Here is a 23,509-nt window from a genome sequence, read left to right as displayed (position 1 = left end):
CGCATTCTCTTCTAAGCAGGCTCCTTGCACCTGCTCGCAGTTAGCCCTGCTATCCTTTCACAACTGGAAAACATTTTTGGAAGGCTTTTTTCATGTTAGGGGCTTATCCATCTCTAGAAATTTCCTTCGCTTCACCTAGATGGTAATTTCTAGCTGCATTACTGGTAGCCAGAATTCGATCGTATCGAACACGATCAACTGTGTTCGAGATGCACGTGCCTCTTAATCTCCCCCGTCGGATTATGCATTTCTCTTTTCCACTCTCAAAAATGAGTCTTTTCGAGGTCGTCTTCGTTTCCAGAAGCTCTCAAATTTCTAGGAATCTTTTCTAGAGATTTCTCTGCACACCTTATTCCTAACTGGAGTTCCAGTTCAATTGAATTGGACCTGTTGCTCATCGACCTTTCCATTTTTCAGACGTGGCTCCGCTCAAATTTTTTGATTTCTGAAAGCAAAGATGTCACCAAAGATTTGAGCGTGGACGAGGATTAATACCATTTCGATAGAAGCCTGCCAGAAACGAAATCTGCAGTCAAGAGCACTGGGCTCTGTGTCTAGTGGTCAGGGTTGCGGTGTCGGAGGGAAAATGACCTACTCCGGCTCCGACTCTAGAAACTTAAGAACCTTCAACTCCAACACTTTTGCTCCAAAATCAGTCCGACTCCGAGCGTTGGAACTTTAAACCATCGACTATTTCTACAGCACTGGTTAAGAGCCTGCTTTGAAGGGGATAAGGATGCCAAATATTGTCATGCAGCTTAGCATTTTAGATGATTAAACGTCGGATACTTCTTAAACAGGCCCTAATATACCCTTAATGCTAAATTGACATTTCACCCATGTTAGCTCTTGTCTTCTCTCCTAATATTTCGAGTTGATCGTTGGGTGGTCTAAAAAGTGTTTGCCGTTGTTTAGTTACTTTTGTAACGTGTCTAAATGAGTTACGAAGCTTTATTTTACATTAGGTGTTCATTGTACAGTCGAAATACAGGAAGTCATAATATGAGGCGCTGATAAGCTAAGGGATGTAGGTGGCAAAATTAAGAATTTGGAGATAACCAGTACACATGAACCTCTCCTCTGTCTTGGGGCAAGAGATGGTACTAGTAGCCCTCGTACTTGCTGCTATACAGCATGATTTATAAAAATAATTTCAATGAAACCCTACCTAGGATCTGATCTTTAAATGCGTTGTAGGCAAAGCTTGAAAATGTCCATTTTCATCCCTTTGCTTTTCACTGGCTCATAATATGTGACAAGGGCGCCCATATAGGGGGGCAAGCGGAGGGCTCGAGCCCCCCTTAGAAATTAGAATTACTTTGCTTTTAGTACTATTTTTCTTTGCAAAAACGTAAAAACATTTCTTCTCCAGCCATTAATGAGTAAGTAATCAAAAATGTCAAATTTTAATAACTCTAATATGTCCTGAAATCTGTTTCCATGGGGAAAATATCCTGCTAAACCAAGGTTAAAATATCTGAGCCTCCCCTTACAACTTTGCATATGGGCGCCCATGATATGTGATGGTTTAAAAATAAACTTACCTGATCATTGTACTTGGCAGCATAAACATATAGCTCACGCAAGGCACTCACGATGTCAAATTCAGCTATATGAGACTGTAAAGAAACAAGGAAAAGAATTTAATACAGAGGGAAATAGGCAAATTCACCTAAAAGAGACTGAATGTCCAAAGAAACAATGAAATTCAGCTGCATGAGATTGCGAAAAACAAGGAAACACCACTCAATACAAGGGGGAATAAGCTTATGTTTTGGGGACTCGCTTATTACTACCCATATTTGGAGAGGGCGCTGTGTATGTTTTTGTAAGGATACGATAGTCGAAGTGGTATCGAAGTGTTATTTGCAGCAATAGCACGGCGTGGTAAGCATCATCATTTGATGTGGAGGAACATATTCGAAATGATGGTTTCTTTAATCTACTCAGCAAGAATTTCACGTTCAGTTCCAATCCGGCCGATGTGAATTATGTTCCAGAAAGAACAAAAATTATGTTTGGGCATCAAACTTTAGAGCCGCACGTATGTACTGCAAAAAAGTCTGACCGATATCAGACTGTTACAACGCTGAAAAATGTGGCACCTAAGAGAGCGTCCATTCAGGAATCTTCAAAGCGTTAAACACATAAGCATGTAGCTGCCAAGCGATTTTCCGATATCAATGTTAGAGAACTGTAGTACAGTAATCTTTAGATTGTGAACAGTTTTTCTATCTGAACAGTCGGCCAAGTTGGAACCGAAGGCGAATTCCATGCTCAGTAGTAATCAAAAGACCACCATTATAAATATATTCCTCCACAACGCATGATGATGATCACCGCACCATGATATTGTTACTACTGTAAAATTTCGCTCATACCGCTATCTATTAATGCTACTTACACCACCGTGTCCCTACAACAACTCTCACAGTGCCATCTAAAAATACGGGAGGTTAAAAATTAAATAAAAATATTCCATAAATTACTAAGTTGATAGCGGGAAAATGAAAATAAAAAAAGAAGTAAATCAAGGACAAGAAAAAACTGTTTCATTTAAACACATTCTGCTAACAAGCAAGGCATTTAAGAGCAGTGGCGCACCCATGGAGGAAGCTAAGGGCCTTAAGCCTCTCCCAGAAGCATGAAGACGCACCTCCTTGACAAAAAAGAGTCTACAATTGCGTTTTTTGGCCTTAAGTTTTGTAAATTTTCCGGGAGAGAGCACTGAATCTCCAAGCCCCATCCTAATTTCCCCGAAGATAACTTGATTTTTTTTTTCAAGGACTTTAAATTCGAAAAATTTCTGAGGGAGGGCTACTTACCTTCTCCTTCTCCTTCTCCTCTAATTGGTATTAAAATTGCCATAAGTGAGTTTTGGGAGCTTTATTTTCAAAGTATTTCCAGGGTGGAACTTCCTCATTTCCCTCCTTTGTATATCATCTCCAATAGATAGTTGCAAAATCTGTTTTAAATCGGAACTCCCAAATCTTCCATCATGTACCCCTTGGTACACTAAATAAAATTTAAAATTGTTTTTATACCCTCTATGTCGAAAATTTTTCTGGGAGAACCCTCGAACCCTACCCCCTTAAAATCACCAAAAATTGCATGGAAATGTATTTTTTGGGCTTCAATTTCGAAGCATTACCGAGAGCACCCATCCATCTCCTAATATCTCAGTAAATAATACTTTCATTTGCGTTTCTATAACTTCAATATAAAAACATTTCTAGGCAGAGCCTCTGATCCCTGACCATCTTCTCCTAACACCAAAGATAGCCAAAAATGCGTTTTTAAAACTTAAATTTAAAAATTTTTCCTGTTGAGAGCCCCTTAACGAACCCCACCTTCATGTCACCACAATAGCTTAAAATTTCAAATTTTCAATAAATTTCGGAATTTGGAAATTCTAATTTAGCAATGTCCTCCAGAGGAAAGCCTCTCATCATCCCTTAACACCCTAAAATTTCATTTTTAAGGCTTCACTTCAGAAAATTTTCGGGGTCGTTCTTCGAAACGCCCACCTTCGTCTATTCTCTGAAATCACTAAGGACTTGCCTAAAATTACGTTTTTTTGGGGGAGGGGGGACTTGTTATGTTTTGTAGACTTGTAACTTTTTTTCGGGGGAGGGCATTTTGAAATTTTATTGATTTTGCCTTGGACTTCACTTATCAGAGCTCCTCGCGAAACTTCTAGCCTCTCCCAGGAAACAATCCTGGGTGCGCTCCTGTTTAAGAGTAACGGCAATAATAATATATGTTTAGTTTGAGATAAGAGGTTAAACCTTCAAAAACTTATTAACTTCAAAACAGTATGGTATGTTTAATCCTAGTAATGTGGGCAAGTGTACTTACTAATGAGAGCGCCTGCATGGCGACACACATCTCCTGGTCTGTGACAGGTGGCATTGCTGCAACGTCCTGATAGAACCTATTGACCATCTTGCGATAGGTGGGGATATCCTTGGCGAAGAGAAGCTTGTTGGAGGGAGAATCCTGGAAAACAAATCGTCAAAAGCAAATTAGTTCGTTACATAGAAAATTAAGTATGTGTACAGTTTAATGGAAATATTCTAATAGGTGGATATGTTCAATTGCATTGTAGGAAGAATGGCTTCAGCGAACTTCAAATGAGGCAGTGAGAAGCAAAGGGATGGACATTTTCAAGTTTTGAGAGTAAAACGCGTATAAAGATTACGTCCTAGGTAGGTTTTCATTTATTTTTTTCCTAAATCATTCTGTGCAGCAGCACCTACCAGGGATACTAGTACTATCTCTTGCCCCAAGACAGAGGAGGAGTTCACCTACCATTTGTACTGGTTGTCTCCAAAGTTTTAATTTTGCCACTTGCATCCCTTTGCTTCTCACTACCTCAAATGAAATCAGCGAATTCTCATTCAAGACGAGCTTCCAAGTAGTAACTATAGAATCAAGGGTCGTCCACAAATGATCGTTGTTGCTCTGTAGGGAAAGGAGGGGGGGGGGGGGGGTGCGAAATTGCGAGAGATAGTCACTAGCGGTAGGGAGGGGATAAATAAAACTGTGGCACCTCGCATTTTAGCTGAAAAAATCTTTTAATAATAATCAGGGGCACCCCGATGGGAGGTCATGAGAAGAAGAAGGTCACTGTGACCTTCGAAAAACTTCCTTATTCGGCAGATTTGGCAGCATAATTGCAATATTTCAGTTTTTAAATGCCCCTTTTCATTTGATGCATGGATACCCGTATTTTACCATTCGGCAAAATTAGGAGTTACATTCTGCAAGTTACAAATTCGACCCTGCCAAAAATATAAGTTCGGGGTGCCACTGATAACGACATGTTTTTGTAATATAGCGTGCGAGAGGAGGGTGGGGGACTAAGGGGAAGTGTGACACTTTGGGACAAAGGCTGTCACATATGCTGAAAAATACTGCCACAGCATTTATTGACAACCCCTTATTGGATGATAGAATGAGCTATGTGCTGCCAACTTGTTTTGTAAAATGAAAAATAGAAAAAATGATGTTATAACCCCGCCAGGTGGAGTGCGACATTGGGAGTTCTACAATTTCTTTTCGAGTCAAATGTTTAAAAAAAAAAGCGAAATGAGGTAAAGTTAACTCACATGACTCAAGATTAACCTCACTGGGTGTACTGAAGACGAAACCCCAGACTAATTCATAGTCGGCCAAAGGCCTATTAAATGCGTTAGGGTAAAATTTTTTAAACATACATTCCGTTCAAAAAAGAAGAATTAACAAATTAAGGGAAAATATTTACAAGTATTTGAGACACTAAAGATTAATATTGCGTTCATACTTAACAGATTTTTACTAAAGAACCAGAAATTACATAAAAAACAAAATTATGCTTTTCCGAGCAAAAATCAACTAACGGATTGGATAATACGAAGTATTAGAAAGAATTACAAACCATTTTGTTTTTAAATAAAATGTTTTCCTCAACTACACTCCTCTCTGTTAGATACCGTCAAGAAATTATTCAGGAAAGATGTACAACATTCTATTAAATCACATGTTATGCATTTTTTGACGGAACAAAAGCTGTTTTTACGCAAAAATGAGACTACCGGTTCTTTAGGAAGGATATTCATTAGATAGATCCATAGTAAACGTTATTCTTTTAAAATTTTGCAACGTCTAGAGAAAACTAAGAAAATTCTACAAAAGCTTTCAGAGTTTTGGCTTGTTTCCAAAATGAGTCATCTCAAAATATATATTGAAAATGAGAGCAAAAAGGAACGAAAATTAAATAACTTTTATGAAAAAAAAAAAAAAAAGCTTAGAGCTATCCTTGTTTTCAAGACCGCTTAGGAGAGTTCTGTTTTAGAAAGCAATTTTCGAAATGGTTTAGGAAAAAACAATTACGTGAAAATGTAAAGAAACTTTTTCTGATAATTTGATCAGTAATTGATGAAAAAAAGGAAAGTTTTAGATGTATTTCTATTCTCTACGAACTTGTAAATTTCTTGAAAAATGAAAAATATATTTTATAGAGTCATATCTACTTCTCTTAAAGAAATTGGCGAAACTAATAAATGTAACTTTTATGGAACATTTTCGAACCATAAATCAATATTCCTTCTCCTATTTTGTAGTTCGAAAACTTAAAATAGTTCATTGCCTAAAACTTTCTTATTATAAATTCAAAAAAAAATCCATTTCTTAAATCTTTTGTAGCCTCTTTTACTTTAAAACAATCTAAATTCTTTCAATTATTTCATCCTTAACGCTGCTGAGCGAAATGTATTTTTTTTTTTTTTTTGGAAAAATGTTAAGTACTTTTTATAAATTTCACAATTTGTGATTTTAGAATGGAAAATTTTATCGAAAATATGAGATTTTGAATTTTACGAACGAAAATATGCGATTTTGAATAAGTGCGTCTGTTCTAAAATTCATTTTAAAGTTAGAAATTTAGTGGTGGTAAAAAAAAAAAAAATGCATCACCCGCGCCGCAAAGGAGAGGAATATCATCCCGACTGCATTCAACACACAGTCGAGCATCTTGTATCCCAGATGATTTGGGAATGTATTTCTGATCAAGGAGTTGGTGGGCTTCACTTTGTGCAAGAAACGGTAAATGCTCAGGTGTATATTGACATTTTGGAGGAGAAATTGCTTCCTACTATCTGGGATCACTTTACTTCAGTTCCAAACGTCATTTTCCAGGAGGATTCTGTTCCGTGCCATCGGGCAAAACTGGCAAGTAACAATTTAAAAACCTTTATCCTGCCATTAGACTTAAATTGACATGGGGTAAAGTAATTTTTTTTCCTTAAACTCACACGCAGGTTCAGAAATGAAATAATGAGCATGGGGTTAGCAGTTTGCCTTGGCCCAGAATTAGCCCCGATCTACGTAAACAATTATCGGATTCCTGCTGTTAAATGTTTATTTCATAAGTTTTACAGAATTTCACATACATTTATCGTTAATCGGTCGACCAAAACTTCTCACATAATCCGATTATTGTGAAAATGCGAGGGTGATGCTTTTTTTTTTTACCAGCACTATATACATAGTTCCATGTGATATGTATAAATTTACTTGACATTAATTCTTAACGTAAAGCACGAGCCATAATTTTAACATTGTTTCAACCTGATGAAAATCATTTTTGTACCGTAACATGTACTGTAGAAAATTCACGTCAAATATTATCAAATTTATTTCTGGATGCATTTCGTGAAAAGATAATTCACAATTGAAAAGCTTGCGGATAAACAAAGTTAAAGTTCAATTGAGCTGTGAGTTTTCTAAAACTTCAAAAAATGTATTTATGAGAGTGATGCTGTATATTTTAAACACTTACTTTGCCAAGCCTGTGTTCTGAAGTGGAACAAGCGTCCATCAAAGTCTGTGCTATGACGGAAAGGCAGGAATCGACTACTGCTGTCTTTTGGATATCCAAGACAAAGTCTGGATTTTTGATGAAGTTGACCCAGAACCGCAGCGGAAGACTGAAAGACAAACGATTATCTTAAAAATGGACATTTTAGATATATTTGACAGTAAAGATGAAGATTGAGAGATTATTTTGGCGTCCTGAGACAAGTGGAAGCAAATTCGTAAGTCGCCACTTTTATTTTCTTGTAAACAAAAAAGTAACCAAAATGAACAAGTTAGCTTTTGAATTGCCACTAAAAAATGACAAATTACAGTTTAAGTACAATTTAATATAAGTAATGAATATAATTAACGTTGATTGTACAATCAAGCGTTACTTATGCGAACAGAAAGATATTTCATTTTAAAGAGGAATGTTTTATGACAACTGTGGGCGAGTTGCCACTCAACGCTAGAGTGATCTGCATAGATCTAATACATTAGACTAGGATTAAAAGTAAGATTGAGGTCAAAATTTATGAACCAGAGCATCTCATTTAAACTATTAGAAGGGGAGAAATACTAGATAGTAGAACCTCATTTATCCGACTTTCGTTTTCTGGAACTCCTGACCAAATTTGTAGAATCTTGGAGAAAAAAAAATCACATAAAAGTTTATTTGTAACTACAAATGCAAGAATGCAAAATACAAATACAACAAAGGTTCGCTTTCTAATTTGATTGAATGTACACATTTCTTTCGTTGATTTACAATACAGACCTAAACTAATAATGGGGTTTGCATAACATTGTTGCTTTCAAACGCTACATGAGCTTGAAACAAATAACAACGGGCCAATTCTTTGCTAAGACTGATGTGAAATATTTTTCACTGTCCAACTTTGGCAAGTTGAGCTCCGCTGCCCGACCGATTAAACAATTCCTTTAGTTGAAATAGTGGGTGAAGAAAAACGGCTTAAGAACTTGCGGAATTAGTTTGCTGTGTTATTGCCCATTTGGCGAGCAACATTGCTATTCAGGTAAGAAGTAGTAAGCGGTACAGGATTTTCTCGCCAATAAAAGGGTTGCAATGGTAGCCCAACTCTGCGCCAAACAATTTCTCTTCTTACTGATTGCTCTCCCTTGAAAGAAATAGACTTGCTCAAGACCATAGCTCAACTTCCCAGAGGCGAACAGTACATCTTTTTTAATGTCTTGTAAACAATTCTCGGCAATTTTGTCATAATACGTGGTTTTTATCATCATAAATGGTAAGTCTGTCAATTTAAGGATTTATTTTGCTTACTACCTGGATTATCTGGATTTCCAATTATCCGGATCGCCTTTGGTCCCTGTTAATTCGGACAAACGTGGTGGTTCAGTAGTTTTTTTTTTCAGACCAAAGGGAATATGTATTATAACAAAGTATCTTACCTATTGCTCTTCCACGCATGCGCAACTTCTGGGTCGAGGATATTGTGCTTCAAGGCTGCTTCGTCCAGTAGGTCAAACAACCACTTCACAGCAGGGGGTAAGCTCTCATTAGCAGTCAAAATAGTAGTAAGGAAATCGTCCACGAACTTCTGAACAGTACCCTAGCAGAAACATAAGCGTAAATCATCATTTATAAAATGTCTTATTGTTATTATGCAATCTTATTGTTACTACGGTGATTTTTCAAATAAAATCCGAAAGAGACAGTTTTAAGGAGTTTTTGAAAAGTGCTGCTTGGTTCGTAAATGACTGTGCATTAAAACTTAATCAGACATATTTTCGCCAATATAAATACCATGAAGTATATTAATGATATTAATAATACTATATATTATCTTAAATTTAAATTAATGTTCCCAAAAGATACTATTTTAAAATATTTTCTTCTGTTTTGTCATAAAAATGGCAGAGTACAATTTATTGAAAAACAAATTTTTATTGGCAGAAAATTGCCTTAGATATAAATCATGAACATTCACAAATTAAATGTCATCCAGAGGAGAACTAAATGCGCTTAATTTATGGTTGAGATTAATAGATGAAAACAAATAAAACACATTAACTTTTAAGTTATTTAATGAAATTTTCGTCCTTTTTTAATTAGAATGTTTTATTAGATTTGCGATTATTTAATTGAGGAACTTTTATTTCAAATTTGTAACTATCGAAAACCCCCTCAAGACAATGAAAATCGTAAGCTCTTTGACATACTAATAAAATCGATAACAGGCAGGATATTGTAATAATAACAAAGTCCTTGACATGCTGTGATTGTTCTGGAGACTTCAATCCTTTTGCTCTATTACAGACTTTTTTACGTCTCTGAAACGACATTCACTTCATGCCCTATTAAGGACTCAATTTACGTCTCCGAGATTATATTAATTTCATATGCTATTGAGGATTGAACTAACGGCTCCGAGTCGACATTCATTTTATGTGCTACTAATGACTAACATTTCCGAGACGACATTCATTTCATGTGCTAATGATGACTGACTTCTCCGCGACGACATTCATTCCATGTGCTTTTGAGGACTGAACTAACGTTTCCGAAACAAAATTCGTTTCATATGCCATTTATGACTGACGTTTCTGAGACGACATTTAAATCATATGTCATTCATGACTGACGTCTCCGAGACGTCATTCCATTCTTCTGTTACGGAGGACTGATGTTTCTGAAACGACAATCATTTAATATGCTATTGCAGACTCATCGACGTCTCTGCTTACTCTACTCTATATCGAGAAAAGAAATGGAATGCCGTTAAAAGCTTGATAGGCTCATTTCGACTTTGTTTTCTCTCTGTTAAATATGGTGTCTCTAATGGGTTGCAGATATTAAAAAATCATTTCAAAAATGTGAGCGACTCCCCCCCCCCCCCCCAAGAAAAGTTGTTCCTTACCTTTGTGGACAGAAGTCGTGTTAGGAATATTTCAGGAATTGATTTGTGGTTGTAGTCTTTCAGAGGGGCCTGGTCATCTTGAGGCTTCACCAGGTGCCAATGCCTGACCCCTTGTTCAACATCATAATGATTAACAATGGGAGAAACTGAATTTAGGGATGCATTTCCAGTGCCTGAAAAAGAACGGAACGTGTAAACTAGCGGTAAAACGTATAAGAGAAAAATATGGTGTTACATCAGTACCTTAGAAAACTCTCAACCGATTTAATAACATATCGAATTCAAAACAACTTTTGAAGACAAAATCTGAATTTGTTGCTCATAGTAAATTTAATTCTGCAAGTAAGTGCATCATTGCACAAAATAACTGTCCTGCAGTCGAATGAATGCACTACCTTCGCGAGACACGTTTTCGAAACGCAATTTTCAGCTCAGTACTTTATTTTTGGAACACGGGAATTAATCTAGGGGTAGTCAATTTTTACAGCTTTATAACTGTTAACATGACATAAAACTCCCTTCAAAACTCGATCAAAAAGCTTTAAAAGAAATGTGATTTTCTTTAACTAAAAAACCACGAGATTTTCCTTAAGCTCCCTCAAAAGATCTCATTCCCAGAAGATTCCTCTTACCAGCATTCAGTTGGTTGACATTTTCTTGTATATTGCATAATTTTAGCGTTAAACATGAAAACAATATTTTAAGAGCAAACTTAGAGTTAAAAAACGTTTTACTTAAAACTCTTAATTTAATAGGCAGCCTGGAATCTTCTATAATATTATGAGCTTTAAATTCCTAAATGGTCTTTTTATCCTCAAAAATAATTTTAGGAGTTATATTAAGTTGAAAAACAATCTTTAAACATATAAACTACAATTGTAATGCCATTATGCATAAAAAAGTGACTTTTTAGAGACCGCGACTCACTGTTTCGGATACCCAGATCAAAAGCAACCCAATGATGCAGGTGTTTAATTGATATGAAGTAAGTCTTACAAAGGCAAACATCGAGTTAATAATAGAACCATAAATGGTTTACATTGTTGACTTTCCCACAGATATGTAATTTTCATATTCCTGCAAGTCAATAATTATTATATATCTTCTACTGAAAACAATTATTGATTTCTCTTTAGAATGCATTCGTTGTAAATGCAGTGAAATCCCGTTGCTAAAAACTTCAAGGAAGCGAAAATTTTGTTCGTTGTTACAGGAATTTCGTTACAATGGAGTTCAAGCAAAGCAATGGGAAATTAAATCGGTACTGAATATTTATTTCCCTGAAACGGATATTCCGTTTTACTGGTATTCGCTGCAACGGGATCTATGCAAATCCAAAACGAAATTTTCAAGACTTTGGCAGTTGAAAACAGTCGCGTGTCAAACAATAATTTCCCTTGTATATGATAACTATTGTAACGTGACTGATTTTGTTAGTTTGTGCGAAAGTTAAAAATAGAGGGGAACAAAGAGAGAGAAAGAATGTTAGCATACACAAACTTTTTCGACGGCACTCACAATTCGAACTAAAACTATCGTTCTGTTTAGTGACTAGGCTCATAACGGCTGAATCCTTCACACCGTAGTGTTTCAGGGTGTTCAGTCTCCTCCAACCACAGGTCGTTTTCGTGGTCAAATCTTCATCCGCTAGTGTCAGGTGACCACCTCGACCGTGCCTCCATTCTGAAAAAGAAAATGTTTGATAAAATTTTTAATAGATATGATATACGGTTTATTTAATCAACTCTCAGATTAGTTGTGTCGATTGAAAAAAGTTATTACTTTTGAAAAAGTCTGAGGTGTATGAATAGTAATTGATGCAGTATAGCTTGCTTATGCTTAGTTAAACTTGACAACAAAATTCTATTAAAGTATGCGGTAAGTATTTATGATGGAAAACGGATCGAAAGCTAACAACAATTCTAACATTTTTCAAGTAGTGAAAACGACCTCAGAGAAACACACAAAAACAGCAAAAATATTTACTGCTTTAATCGGTTTTTGGAAAGTAATAGAAGACTTATGCACATTGTGCATGATAATTATATTGCTTCTTCTATTATTTTACACATTGTGCAAGCTTTTCCAGATAATTACCAAAATTACATTCTATCTTTTAACAGACGTTGCGAAGATTGGTAAAGCTGTCTCATTTTAAGATAGTCACAAAACTTCTTTTAGTCAAACTATACTACTGAAATACATTCTAACGGATAAATTTAAATAAAAAAAAATCTCCAAGTCGTGAATTTTCTTTTGTTAGCATTGATAAGATTCATTGCATTCGCACATTCAACGCGAGGGCTCTCTTACTATATTTTCAAAATCTCTTTCCAGAACAATTCTAGATAAGAACAATCATTCGGAAAATTTTTTTATAGCTACCTCGTACACATTTCAAACCAAATTCATATACTCAGTGGTAAGTTAAGCATTATACTAACCAAGATCTACGTCATGCAAAGAAGGCCGTAATGAGAAAGGAGTGTTTTTGTAAACGGAATCCAGCAGTTTGGCTTTTACTTGACTGGTAGCATCACAATCATTCACTCTACAGACAATCTTCTCATCTTGATCCTCATGCACGACTTGAACAGTCTGTGAAAAACAGAAAAAAAATTTGAATACTTCAATGCAAAAAGACAAGTAATGGTATTGAACACTGAAAAGATAAGTTTTTCACATCAGTCAATATCCTAGTATCATGGCACCATTCAAAATGCAAGTTCACGTCACAACTAACTTAATGATACCCTTAAGATTCTTATCTACAGCATACAAAGTGACTGGTATAAATAGGAATTGCTGCTTTGAACAGTTTATGTTGGACTTTGAACAACGTGGATTGTCAAAGTCTGTCATAAAACTTCTCGCTGGGTGAAATTATTTTACCCCAGAACGTTACTTTCATTCTTCCTCCCTTTAATTGATCACGTTCTTGTCAACGGGTAAATGCCAGATGGCAACAATCCTCAACATCCCCATCACGCCCAAGTCACTGTCGGAAGTTAATAACAGCACATCAGTGTCGCTTTTTACCCTTAGGACACCTGTCGCTCCCCTGTATGCGATGCCCGTATACCACGCCCATCAGATTCGGAAGCCTTAAAGACCACGCCCGACTGCCACGATGATGGTAAGACCGTGACGGCTTCATTGAATCCAGAAACCGCCCAACAACAGGATGCGGTCATCAAATTCAATCGAAGGAGAGGGAGAGATAAAAATCGGCGCGAAAAGAAGGCGGTTTTGTGAAAAATCCCCATATCCCAGAGATGGCTTTCTTTCCGACAACGGGAAGACAATACATTGGCCAGAACAAAGCCTTGAAATCTCTAATTGTATCTAATTCTTGCCCACTTAAGCGGAACTACGCTGATGGTTAGCATGCACGCTATGAGGCGTGGTTAATGTAGTCGGCGTCTCTGCAGTAGTCCTATCTCTGAAGATGAGACACGAAAAAATAATAAATACCTTTAATGAAATGATGGAATACTTTCTTTCGGAGAAAAACATCTCTTTCGGAATCCATCCTTAGGAAATAACGAAATTTATTGTTAGAAACCCACCATTAGAAATAACCCATAAAGTCAAAGTTACCATCTAACTGTGAGCCAGTCTTTGAAAATAGGCTAACGTTACGTTCTAGTTGTATTTATTGTAGTAAAACCAATTCTAATCGCCTAAGTCACAAGTTCTAGCCTAAAGGCAAAGTTTCAACGACTAAAATTACCCACATGATAAAAAATCAGCGAGGTTTGTTTTGCTCCGTTGAAAAATACAGAAATTTATAGCAGTAAAGTGTATTCATACTTGACAATAACATATAAATATTGATAAATACAAAAATATAAACATTAATGGATAGACAATAATAAAGAGTAACATTAAAAAATGAACCATGGACAATAGCAATCCATTTGATCAAAGTCATACGCTAACAATTAACAAATGAACCCTAGTATTTGGAAGACTCGGAAATGATCGAAAATATTGCGAATTTTTTCAATTTATGGCATTTATCTTGCAGAAAGCTTGATTAAGAAATTCATAATATCTAAAAAAAAATGTTGCATAAAGTCACACTTTAGTCAACTGTAAAAAAATAGTAGCGTGTCTCCAATCAAAACTAAAATATTTTATTTTCATCTCTACTTAGTTGCTTAATGCTAGTCAAAAACGGTGTCACACAGTGGCGGCGCTAGGCGTCGGCGACGTCGGCAACTGCCGACGGCCTCGCGCAGATAGGGCCTCGCAAAATTCTCAGAAGTTTTAAGATATTTCCATGTTTTCGATTGAAGCTCTCATTAAATATAACAGACGCAAAAGTAATCAAAATAGTGCGTGCAGGAGAGACTGCACAGAGTCAGCCTTAGCAAATGTTTGGCCCAATTCTGTCGGGGCCTGAATTAAAAATATTCATTGGCAACAGCTAATTGATCAGCTAACTCTCCCCCCCCCCTTTCTTTTTTCTCTTCTTTTCAGTTCTTTTCTTTTTTCTTTTGTTTCCTAAGTTCATCTAAAAGTAAGAAAATATCCAAAATGCTGCTCCTCCGAACTCTTCCCCCTCCACACACACACACACACCGAAAGCATTATGGAGCAACTGAAATTTTGTTTCCAGATCTTAAACTTCGCGATATTTCCAGCTTAAAGCTCCCAAATGCTCAAGAACGTCGAAAATCGCTTAAAATTGCGTTTTTTTAGCTTGAATTTCAAAAATTACCGAGCGTAATATTACAAAATATGGCAATACAATCGCACTTTTAAGGATTGAATTTCAGAAAATATTCGGGCAAGGGTCCCCATATCGCTTTTCTTTTATATCATAAGCAATTAGGCTTTTTAAACTTCATTAACAGAAAGTTCAAGTGGAATGGCTCCTGAATATAAAATATTCCTAAGTTTTTAGGACCATAATTTTCAAAAATTTTCGAGGGATCTCCCTTCCTTCCGGTAAAATCTTCAAAGTTTGTCTAAAATTCCGTTTTTGAAACTTCAATTACGAGAATTTGCAGGAAATTGATTTTGACTTTTTTTTTTTTTTTAAAGAATCGATCTGGGACAGTCTCTGACCCTAAAGTCAATAAATATGGCCTATAATTGCATTTTTAAAGCTTCAATTTCTAGAAATTTCCACCGAGACCCCCTGTACCTTTTTTACCTTAACATCAGCAAAGAAAGCCCAAAATGGCGTTTTTAAACTACAAATTTCGAAATCTTTCCGGGGGAGAACCCCCAGACCCCCCTTGCTATCAGGTAATTTTTTCCACAGTCAAAGTGCCGGCTCCTCCCCCCACCACGAAAAAAACTTCTTTTTGACTGTGCTACTAATCACGAAATGTTTTTGTCCCAGCAATTAAGTGAATTGGGAACCCTAAGTACCAATAGTTAGTACAAAAACTAATTCTATGAATTCAATTATTTGTCTCACAATATTTTATGATTAAAAGGGCCTCGCAAAACTGCATCGCCGACGTTTACTTTTGCTCTCGCGCTGCCACTGGTGTCACAAAAAGTACTGATACGTTAAATGCCGGTGCTCTCAATGAACGTTAAGTTTTTAAAAAATAATATCATCAGAATGAAAAGAATTTAGCTGATTTTACGCTTTCAAGAGAATATGCAAGATTGCCCCCTTCAAAAGCTCCTAAGAATGAATAAGGCTTTTCTTCTTCGAGAATGTCTCAGGCTGTTTTGTGCACTTTCAATCCGTCTCTGATTCTGTTTTTGTGCACTTTCAATCAGTCTCTGATTAACTTTCGGATTGTTCTGATGCACGATTCACGTATATTACAGCCCATTTCGATTTGAAGTGAGCATCCAAACTTATTTAAACAACTTGCGGTTGGGCAGTCCTAGAGTTACATGCTAAATTTAAGAGATATCTCGTCGAGAACCGCACGCTTGGTGTTAAATAGACTAGAAATTTCGTTAAGAGCAGCGAGGTGGTTAATAAAAAATAATAATATTCGATAAACTTAAACACGGAGTACGTTTTTACTAAAATTAACTACAATATAGTGAAAAAAAAATGAGACAAATAGATGTATCCTCAAAGGTTTTTTCAGAATAAAAAAAAAAATATATATATATCAAAATGATTGCTGACTTATTTCATCGTAAAACGCGGAATGTATTTTAAAAAAAGTAAAGGTCTATCCTTGGTTCTAAGAATTTCTTTTTCTTAAAGCCGTCAATTAAAAAGCGTAGGGTCTGGTGGGGTAAAGTGGTCATAAAATCGTGGGTTTTCAACTTACGTGGATAATAAAAACAATAAATTCTTTAAACACTTCAACTTTTTTTGTTGTTATTTTACATTGCATTATTAAAGAACACGGTACATTACATTTCAGGAAAGAATATTGAATTTAAGTAGTTTTATAACACTTTCATTTCCCTTTGTATTTATGACCACTTTACCCCATGGGATGGGGGAAAGTGGTCATAGCATGGGGTAAAGTGGTCATACTTTAAAAAAAACTGCAAAACCGTTACAAATAACCCTAATTTTTGTATATTTCGGTTATTTTTATAGTTAGAAGTATATGTACGAGTATATACGGGTATACACGAATCTACTACTCAAGTATATATGTGTATACACGAGTGTATATACACGTATATACTCATGCATGTATACGTGATTACCTATAGGAGTGTATACACGTCTACACGAGTATATACGTATCACGTGTATATGCGAGTAAAGCGTAGAAAAGAACATCATATGCGTGTTTTGCGCTTGTATCTCGAGTATGTGCGTGCATATCTGAGTATATACGTGTACAGTCGACGTATATACGCATATATAAGTGTACATACATACTTATACGAGTATACACGAGTTAATTCGTGGATATATCCAGTGCGTGTTTGTACGTGTCTACTGACGTAAATATATATAAAAGCACGAGTATATTCGTATGTTTACGTGTAAACACGATTATATACCTGTTAGACGTATATACGTGCATTTACGTGTATACACCAGTACATGTATCCACGTATATCCACGAGTATATCCGCTAATATACATGTATGCTTACAGAATGAATCCAAGATTTTTTGCAAAATCTAAGTGGTGTGAAAGGGGAGGATAAGAAGTAAAGAATCATAAGGAACTTATGGTCGCTGACGTGCTACATGCACAAAAGGTCAGTAACTGACGTTAGCAAAACAGGTCACAAATTTGTTACACATAGATGATTTTATCTGACATTTTAGTTTTTAAGACATATTAAGAGCAGTTGTTAAAAGTTACGGCCTCTAGTAGTTCTAATACACGCATCGCAACGAAGGTGCAGCGACTGATGAAAGTTTCTCAAAAGTCTCGTAATTGCAACAGAGTGATTGCGATGCATGTATTACAGCTGCCGGTCGCGAATTTCATCAATAACTTTAAAATTTTCTTAAAACCTAAAATGTTGTGTAAAATTTTCTTTGTGTAATAAATTTGTGACATGTTTTGCATCCATCAGTTTCTGGCTTTTGCGTGCATGTAGCGCGTCAGCATTGAGTTTGATTCTGGATGTTTCTTATGATTCTTGCTTCTTATCCTCCCGTCTAACACCTTTTAATAATTTGACCAAGAGTTTAGACTCGCCCTGTATACATGTATATCACATGCTTGTATGCAAGTGTCTACTCGAGTACGTATGCATATATACGTGTCTCCCTGAGTATATAATTGTTCGTATATATACGAGCATATAAGCGGGAATATACGTGTATAGTCGAATGTATATCTGTATAGATAAAAAAATACTTGCAGGTACCCAAATACGTGTTTATTGGTGCATTTATGTGAATACGTATATTATACGTGCCTACACGAGTATATGCGTATACATACGCATATACTCGTATATTTAACCCTGCTTATTGTAAAAACAATACATATTAAGTGAAATTAATATTTAATTTATATCTGCCTTATACTTAAAGATTTAGTGACTTTAGAAAAACAATATTCGTTAAGCCTAATATTATGACCACTTTACCCCATCTTACTTAAATTGTTCTAACAAATTATTCAAAATAGATTCAGCTAACTGCTAATGAGTAAGAGTTCTTGAGACATGTAGGAAACTTCCTGTGCAGTCTATCTGTTCATAATTCTAACAAACAAAATTTCCCAAGAAAATTAAAAAAGGTGTTTAGATTTTAAGAATTTTCATATTTACACAAAATATTTTTTTTTACCAAATAAAATTCTGCCAGTTGTAAAATTTTTTATTCAAAATATAGTTTATAAATGCACTACCCTAAAATAAAATTTTCACATTTTTTCGAAAATTAATTTCCAAGCTATAGCCATTTATTTGAATTATGACCACTTTACCCCATTGACCACTTTCCCCCACCAGACCCTACTAAACAAACGACATACTTTCATTAAACTCAGCTCTATGGTAATGTGAGCACCGTTGTCAAAACAGTCGTCTAAACTAGGAGGTTTGTTTAATGCTTAAATATTTTACAAATTTAAATAAGTTTTCTTTTTATCTGCGCATATGTTTTCACTATCATGAATTTTGTACGAATGATGTTTATCAGAATATAAAAGTTTTTTTAGTGAAAAAAAGGCACTTTTTTTGGAAACCTCCCCGGAGGTATCCGCGTCTATGTTCTTCATTTTGCAATATTCCATAATATCGTTCAGAAAATTTGGGGAGTTCAGTAATATTGGGGTGATCCGAAATTTAATTTCGTCTTTTTTTTCTCTCAAATAAATCATGTCAATAACAAGTTTTTTTTTTCTTTTTTTTAAAAATCAATGATGTAATTTCCCTTGTTATTAAAAATCTTTTGTCACTCTGCTCAAATTTTCAATCGGGGAAAAAAATCAGTTAGATTTTGAGAAAACTATCTGAAGATGTTATTTTTTATATCAGCCAAAGTTTCAACTTCTTTGCCACATAGCGGACGGAATAAAAACTGAGGGTACAATGTCGGACGAGCATGGCGGGAGGAGCAACTCAGCGGAATTAATTAGTTTTTCTCAGAGCTCGTGCTAACAAATGTAGTCTACCATAATCATGTTCCTAACTCACGTCTCTTCAGTTGATTATTGCTTGGTATTACTCCGTCTGATTTCCCTTGATTCCGACCGTTACAACACTTTTCACGTGACAAAATATTTGAAACTTTTGCTGCTATTAAACACGCGATTGCCAGATATTTTGTTACAAAGCTGATTGTTTTTATCGATCTGGTGTTGAAAATTTGCGCAATAGATGGCAAAAGATTCTCTATAGAAAATGTGAGTAATTATATTGTCCATTTAAAAAAAAAAAAAAAAAACGCTCTTTTAATCTTTAGTACTTTTTACGACACCAAAAATTGTCTTACGTTCCCGTATAGATATTTTATTTTAAAATCAATGGATTTTTATCGATCTCGAGTAAAATTAGCACACTACAATGCAAAAGGTTGTCAATAAAGGGAGTAATCAGGGTCGCCTCCTTTAAGGGGTCTAAGGACCCTTAACCTTCAAAATTTGACTTTCTGGAAAAAATATATGCTATGCATAATTTAATTCTGAACAGTTTGACACCTTATTTATTAACCTACGCCAAAAACTTTACAAGTTATTGTAAAAATGCGTAAACTTTCCCCATAGAGAGTCATGTTTACTGAAGCTGTCTAAGCTTCTTTTTCTCAGGTGCAGATTTCTCGTTTTGCGTGCGTGATAGCTAGAAAGTTTATGTTTTTCCGTAAAACTTCTCAAGCACGTTTGTCTGATCTCTTTTTATGATCTGAACCTAAATTGTAACTGAAAATGAAAGTAAATATTAAAATATATATTTATTTTTTTTTCCACGCAAAATGTTGGAAAATTTTGATATTAACTTAAAATTTCAAAAAAAAAAAAAAAAAAAAAACTAAATTTAGGTTTAGATCATAAAAACAAACCAGCCAAACATGCATTAAAAGTTTTACGGAAATATATAAGAAACTTTCTGAGGTATCACGCACGCGAAACGAGAGACTTGAGAAAACGCAACCTGAGAAAAAAGAGGCTTAAACAGCTCTTGTTAACATAAATCTCTATTAGAAAAGAATACGCATTTTTTCGATAACTTGAAAAGTTTTTTGCGTGTGGTAATAAATAAGGTATCAAATTGTTCAGAATTAAATTAGACATAACATATATTTTTTCCAAGAAGTCGAAAATTTTGAAGGTTAAGTATCCTTAGACCCCTTAAGAGCGAGGGCGCATGCCCCTAAATATCACAACCCCCCCAAAAAGCAAGAGCCCCCAAAAAGGATAAAAAATACCCTCCAAAACACCCCCATAAAAATTTCAATGGCGCAGTCTGCGCCGTGACCCCGCCTTAGAGCAATTATACCACGGATTAAAAATGAAATCTTGTTAAAAAAAAATTGATTGAAGAAAAGAAACTTTCCGGTCCGGAAAACATATACTAATTTTAAAGGCAAGCTTCCTCAGTCGCAACTTTGGTAACGAACGAAAGAAGGAAAAAAAAAAAAATCTAGTTGACCAAGATGATGGTGGTTCTTTTTCGCTGCACCAATAAATAATATGTATGGCAAAACAAGACACCCCTTTTTTTGTTCTATGCCGCTCATTCGGCGAATCATGAGGAGCTTCAGCATCGAGGGACGCCTCCTGTGACATAACGTGTCATACATAATGACAACAACTTGATCTCTCAAGCGTAACAGTAACAACGAAGCTACGAGAGCCCGGGGCAAAACTCGAGGAAGGGAAGTTGGTTTCCATGTTCGCTTTGAAAATCTTGTTAAAAATACGGAAAGTAAATTGGCAATCGCTCGGAAAGTTAGGTCTCTGGTAGATGAAAGAAAATTAAATTTAGATTCGATTGAAATTATAAATAAAAAAGAATTTCTGAAGCCTTCTTGCTTCTGGAGATGGAATTAAAGTTGGAAATGTGAAGAACTTGATGAATCGAATATAATATTAGTTCAGATTTCTTTTTTTTTTTTTTTTTTTGAATCCAGAAACTTATTATTGGATTATAGAATGTTTTTTCACTTTTTTTTCTTTTTTATGAAAGACAACTTTAAACAATTTGCCGACAATATATGATCATACGTTAATTTTTTTAAGGATTTATAACGGGTACTTACCTGATAGCTACCACCTTTATTTTACGTCTTACAACTAGAAACATATTTTTCCAAGATTTACCTGACTTCTCTAAACGTAAATCTCATAGAAATTATAATAATAGAGTTTGAGCTTTTCACTACCATTGCAAAATTTCTGATCAATCAGTGAATCTATCAAATGTACAAATGTATTAAGAGAAAAACGCATTCAAAGGCTAACTCCTCGTGTTGATAAGTGGAAAATATTTTTATGCACGCAGGCCAAACCCTTAGAAAAGACGTTTTAGCGAGTGAAAAATTCTATATTTTTATTTGATTTGTTTTAACCAGAACACTCCTCAAAACCAATGCGGTTCCACAACCAATTCATCACGAAAATGATTGTGTTTGGAAGCTTTTGTTCCAAGTTCTTATACTTTTTACGATTTAGCAAAACGGCTTAAACGGTTTCTTTCAAAGTTCGGAGAAAGCTGAAATTGGACTTCCTTTACTAATTCTATGCATGGGCGCCCATATGCAGAATTGTAAGGGGGGGGGGGGGGCTCAGAAATCTTAACCATGGTTTAGCAGGATATTTTCCCCTTGGAGGCAGATTTCAGGACAGTTTACAGTCATTAAAATTTGACATTTTTAATTATTTATTCATTAATGGCTGGAGAAGAAATATTTTTATATTTTTGAAAGAAAAAAGTATTAAAAGCAAGGAGCCGCGTCAATCACTTTGGGAACCCCTGTACTAGAGGAATGATGGAGAAAAGCTTACCACAACAGAATAATCAATTTCCAAGGGGGGGGGGGCCTCGAGCCCCCCCCTTGCCCCCCCTATATGGGCACCCTTGATTCTATGTGCAATTTTTGTGAGATACTTTTACCCTCACCTTGCATGTCAAGATTTTACTACAGATTAAATTTATTTTTAGCTTTAGGAGATTCCTCGTCGAAACTATATTTCAACCAAATGTACTTATTGAGAATGGCAACAAACTTACTAGAGCAAGGGTTCATAAACTTTTCCGATTCGCGGCAGTAGGGTACTTATGAGAGTTCTGCAACAGGAGGCGGTGGCGATGGTATGCATCTGCAATCCGCCTCCCACTCTTCCTCCCACCGCCTCCTCCACTTCCTCCCCACCCCCTCCCGACCTTGGGGTTGACCCTCCCCACGACCGGGGCCGCCGCGAGAACCCGTAGAAGGTGACGAGGGTTTTTCCCGCGTTTTAGATATTTTTCCCGCGTTTTCGGACTTAGAATATTTTGAACTTGTTGTCATGGTATCCACAAAGTTTTTTTACTTTTTGGATGGCAACACTTGTTTGAGTTTCGGTTTTGGAATGGCAACACTTGTTGTCATGACAACCAGAGTTTTTAGTTTTCGGTTGGCAACACTTGTTGCTATGTTTTAACTTATGCTATGTTTAACGTCGGTGGCGCCATCTATTGAGAGGTTGATTTTTTATTTCCGGACTTTGAATATTTCTGCGAATTTAATTATTTTTATTTTTACAGAGTGTTGAAGTTGGGAATCGAACACCCAAACTTTGAGTTAGCAAAAACGTATGCTAACCACTATGCTATATTTTTCATTACTCTTTCAGTCTTAATGTGAATCTGTACCATGACAACGAATATTACAATTAAATTAATTTTAAAACCATCAGTTAATTTACTCTTTAGTACTAATCATGGCATATCATTAACTGAATTTCAACTCATAATTGAAACTATCATCATTATTATTATTATTTTTCATAATAACAAAGTTTTCACTTAAGTAAAGATTTATTTAAATACAACCCATTCGAGATTTTAGATTTATTTCAATGCTTTGTGGACTTGAAATATATTTTAAACTTTGATTTTCTTTTTCATGCATTTCAAACTTTATCCTTTTTATTTTTTCTAACTTGTTAAATTTTCTTTTTTCTTTGTCAAATTTACAAATAATTTTTCTAACTTGTAAAAATTTCGAAGAAATAATTTTCTTAACTAATTTTTTTTTTTTTTTTTGACTTTCATACAACAAAATATTTTTTCTTATTTGTTAAATTTTCTAAGAAATAATTAACTTAAATATTCTTTCATACATTTTGAACTTTAACGTTTTTTCCTGTCATTTAGCACTTTGATTTTTTTTTTCACTATTTTAGCGTTTTTCAATTATTTTCAGTCTTT

General features: G+C 35.3%; 1 protein-coding gene across 1 annotated transcript in view; it reads right to left on the bottom strand.

Annotated features, from left to right (window-relative positions):
* LOC129216241 (plexin-B-like) overlaps nt 1-23,509 on the bottom strand; it is a gene marked incomplete in the record, with an annotated part of 97,627 nt that overhangs the window by 6,679 nt on the left and 67,439 nt on the right. The window contains 8 exon segments of the mRNA XM_054850440.1: nt 1,545-1,619; nt 3,859-3,999; nt 7,322-7,469; nt 8,770-8,930; nt 10,239-10,411; nt 11,757-11,921; nt 12,683-12,836; nt 22,102-22,121. Of these exon segments, the coding sequence (XP_054706415.1) occupies nt 1,545-1,619; nt 3,859-3,999; nt 7,322-7,469; nt 8,770-8,930; nt 10,239-10,411; nt 11,757-11,921; nt 12,683-12,836; nt 22,102-22,121 (1,037 nt within the window).

This window comes from Uloborus diversus, chromosome 2, assembly GCF_026930045.1.
Source record: "Uloborus diversus isolate 005 chromosome 2, Udiv.v.3.1, whole genome shotgun sequence".
Classification (NCBI taxonomy): Eukaryota; Metazoa; Arthropoda; class Arachnida; order Araneae; family Uloboridae; genus Uloborus; species Uloborus diversus.
Note: the sequence above shows the minus strand (reverse complement) of the source record. Positions and strands in the feature narration are given on the sequence as shown.